Source organism: Aphanomyces astaci (genome assembly GCF_000520075.1).
Source record: "Aphanomyces astaci strain APO3 unplaced genomic scaffold supercont1.16, whole genome shotgun sequence".
NCBI lineage: Eukaryota > Oomycota > Saprolegniomycetes > Saprolegniales > Verrucalvaceae > Aphanomyces > Aphanomyces astaci.
This window is the reverse complement of record NW_009798279.1, coordinates 410,522-413,725: the sequence shown is the minus strand read 5'-3', so window position 1 is coordinate 413,725 and position 3,204 is coordinate 410,522. Positions and strand designations below refer to the sequence as shown.

Below are 3,204 nucleotides of genomic sequence, written 5' to 3'. Positions count from 1 at the left end.
CCTACGCGACAACAATTTTCTGCGCTCCGCTGTCATAGAGCTGAAAATGAACAATGAATTTTAGGACGCATCATTGGTTGATTTTTCTCTGTTATTAACCAATGTCAGTGAAGGCAAAAAGTCGCTGATATTTCAGCGGCTTGTGGAAAAAGCCAAAAACCGCTGACACAAAAGTCGCTCCGAACACGCCCTAAAGGTTTAAAAGTGGGCATAAATTGGTTCTCAAAACTAGAACAAACATGCTTGGAAAGTCAGCTTGACAGCTTTTTGTAATAGAAGTACTACTTGAAATCTAATAATTCAATTATGAAGTGAAAGCCCTGTGTTCGGTTGATAAGAATCACTTGACAAAATGTGAAAAGCCTTCCTGTGAGCGGAGATATGCGAATTCCACGATAACTACTCCGAAAAAGTAATCATAAATTGGTCATTTACATTAGTCGACTTACATGCCTTCCACTAAAAAGAAAATGTGTTCCTATATTGGTCTCTTATGTTAACGATACTACAGTTGTGATGTGGCCAGAGAATTAGTTTGCCGCGCTCTGGTGCATCAAGTCCATGAAACGTTGTCGCCAAAACAAGAAACCCGCATACGACCGTCGGATTATTTCGCGCCGCACGTGTGCGTCCTTCTGGTCGTCTTCCATGCCCGTCACGTCGATGCCCCCCAACGCTGCTAGCTCGTCCACACTCAAAAACCCGGTGGCGGGTCGAAATATGTGGGACACACGGTCGACTGAGCGCAGCAAGATGTGTGTTGGCGATACTTGCCGAACCTCGGTCCTACGTGCAACGAAAAAGCTGAGCCTTTGTCCACAACAACCCCCGAAGTAACAGTAAATACGCACCACGACAAATCGTGTTGCTGCTTCTGGAGGGGGTGGCATATATATGTTTCGTCGTGTTCGATTTGCCGCATGACCATGATGAACCGGTCGGCTTCGACGAAGTGTCCTTGGAGCAAGTTCATGAAGATGCCTTTAGGAGTGATCGTGTGAAACAGGCGTGTGTTGGATGTCTTCTCTTCCTCCACCTAACCAAACACAAACGTCAGGTGTTGACCCTCCATTCGTCTGACTAAGTACTTGCCGTTTCGTCACAATTGGGGAAATTCACCGCCTTCATGTTGGTCTCGACCAGGCGTCGAAACATTTGTACCGTTCCTGGCCACGTGAACTGTACCCGTTCCATCCACGTAAACGAATCGTCGTGCTCGTCCGACGCTTGAAAGTCAAATTGGAAAAACTCCTCTTCATTTCTCACGGCAGGAAGCAACGCTAACGGCTCGTGCATGTTGTGGTACATTTGCTGCGTGAGCCACTCCTTGCCCAGGTTTCGAGCCCTCGGGTCGGCCACCAACGTCGCACTGCGCCACGCATTGCTGCGGGGCATGGGCGGCTACATCCAACCGCAACGATCTCACTCGCCTGCCTCTATGGAAATGTGAAGACGCACCGGAATGTTCATCATGACAAAGCGTTGCATGGCCTGCATGAGGGATTGATACTCTTGCGTTTGAGTGACCAGGGACTGGCAGTCCTTCAAGACACGATGGGCTTCTCTTTTGAACACGGTAGCAACGGAATGCCAGGACAACGGACCATCGCTTGCTTCACGCGGCGCCACTAACGACGGCCTGCCAGCTTGAAGGCCTTCAAGGACCGACTGAAGGTGCTCGTACTGTGCTTTGACAATCGCCTCGTCAGCATATACCTTGCGGCGATGCTCGCGCTGCTTCTCTCGAAAGTATTGACGCCGAGCGAGGGTTTTGTCGACAATCATCAGGATCGCGTCCGTGTGGGCATGGGTCACGCCAGTGTTGGATGGCATGCTTGACGTGACTGTGAGTTGGTGAAGCGACTGTTATTACAGTAATACTGTAATAACAGTCGCTTCACCAAATTGGGTCGGAATGACTAATTAGGGTAATTAATTTAATTCATTTCCGGCCATACTAGTACTGTATTACAAACACAAGTAAGAACGTCGTTGAACAGGCCTCGTCCGGGTAGCGGCACGGCCTACCTGCCGCTTTTCCCGACGAGAGGAATCGATTGGACCTTCGATGACGTACACGATGGGGGATCACTCCTCGCCAAGGCACCACCTGCAAAAATTATACATCCGAACTCTGCTACGCTGCGATGCGCGCAATTTTTGGGCGGATGCTATGTGGTCGCTCGCTACTATAAGGCTTGGTCGTTGTTGGAAAAAACTGTTGGAAAAAGCAAAGTTAAACCCTCAACCTCCCGGTTCCAAGCCTCTTACTGAAACCACTCGCCCAAATCAGCAATATTGAAAATGACTGCTTAACGTTACTGTTAATAATTACTACTCCCTCATCCCAAAATTGTGGAGCGAGTTTGGGGAGGGGGGCATCTCTCGTCATTATAATTGAGAGTGTAATTCAAAATCCAACGTATTGCGCCTCGCTTCGAATTCTACAGCGCTGATTGGACGAGAATGACAAGCGCGCCAAGCGCTTTAACATGATGTACGCAGCGCTTGAAACTTCTTAACGTAACATTTTCAACTCCAGGCCGAAAGTCTGTATACATTTTTCAAGTATAAACCATCACTCTGATCATACATCCACTCATATGTCACTCAAAATGGCACCTGGAAGGCGGGACTTGACCAACGACGAGCGCAAAGCGATACTCTGCTATGGATCGTGCGTGTGCGAGCGAACTCGAAATGGCTGCATTGTTGAACGAACTGTCCTTTGAGCTGGAATGCATCGCGTTGAACAGCGAGTCCTCCGACGATGTCATGAGTGTGCTGAATGACATTGGCATTGAACCAATTAGTATAGATGAGTAGATAGATGTACATATTGTATAATCAAGTGGAAGTTACGGCCATAGGTAGTTGGCTGGCTTGGTGTGGTCGGTGGGAGGGTTCTCGGGGTAAACCCCCCTCCTGAATCGAATCGATTGGCGTCGTCAGAAATCGTGAATTCCGTGTTTGGTCAGTTTCGGGTTGCGTGAGACAGTTTTGTATCGTTACAAACTCTACAACTTTATCTTTGACAAGATTATGTTTTGCAGTGACTCGTAATTTTATTCAAGGAGGCACAAGCCAAAAAACTGATTCGCTCCACAATTGTGGGACAGAGGGAGTACATATTACATGTACTGTACAGTGCTGGCGATAAGTATAGCTAGCACACATGCATTTTCGCCAACAAGGGAAAGAAAA

General features: G+C 47.9%; 1 protein-coding gene across 2 annotated transcripts; it reads right to left on the bottom strand.

Moving 5' to 3' along the window:
• Positions 1-424: 424 nt before the first annotated feature.
• On the bottom strand, positions 425-1,599 carry H257_07617. Of its 2 annotated transcripts, XM_009833203.1 has the most exons (3): positions 1,093-1,599; positions 852-1,036; positions 425-786 (listed from the first exon to the last, which is right to left on the bottom strand). In XM_009833203.1, exons 1-3 carry the CDS (start codon positions 1,393-1,395, stop codon positions 531-533), a joined length of 744 nt encoding a protein of 247 aa, XP_009831505.1. In that variant the 5' UTR covers positions 1,396-1,599; the 3' UTR covers positions 425-530. The 2 variants fall into 2 exon arrangements, with proteins under 2 accessions (XP_009831505.1, XP_009831506.1); XM_009833204.1 differs by having other exon boundaries at positions 425-1,036.
• Positions 1,600-3,204: the final 1,605 nt, after the last annotated feature.

Bases quoted from the DNA above. Each gene is read 5' to 3' on its own strand.
- H257_07617 (XM_009833203.1), bottom strand. From the start codon at position 1,395: ATGCCCCGCAGCAATGCGTGGCGCAGTGCGACGTTGGTGGCCGACCCG. The intron at 1,037-1,092 runs GCAAGTACTTAG...GTGTTTGGTTAG, and splicing joins TCCCCAATTGTGACGAAACG to GTGGAGGAAGAGAAGACATC. The intron at 787-851 runs GTGCGTATTTAC...CGTTGCACGTAG, and splicing joins CAGCAACACGATTTGTCGTG to GACCGAGGTTCGGCAAGTAT.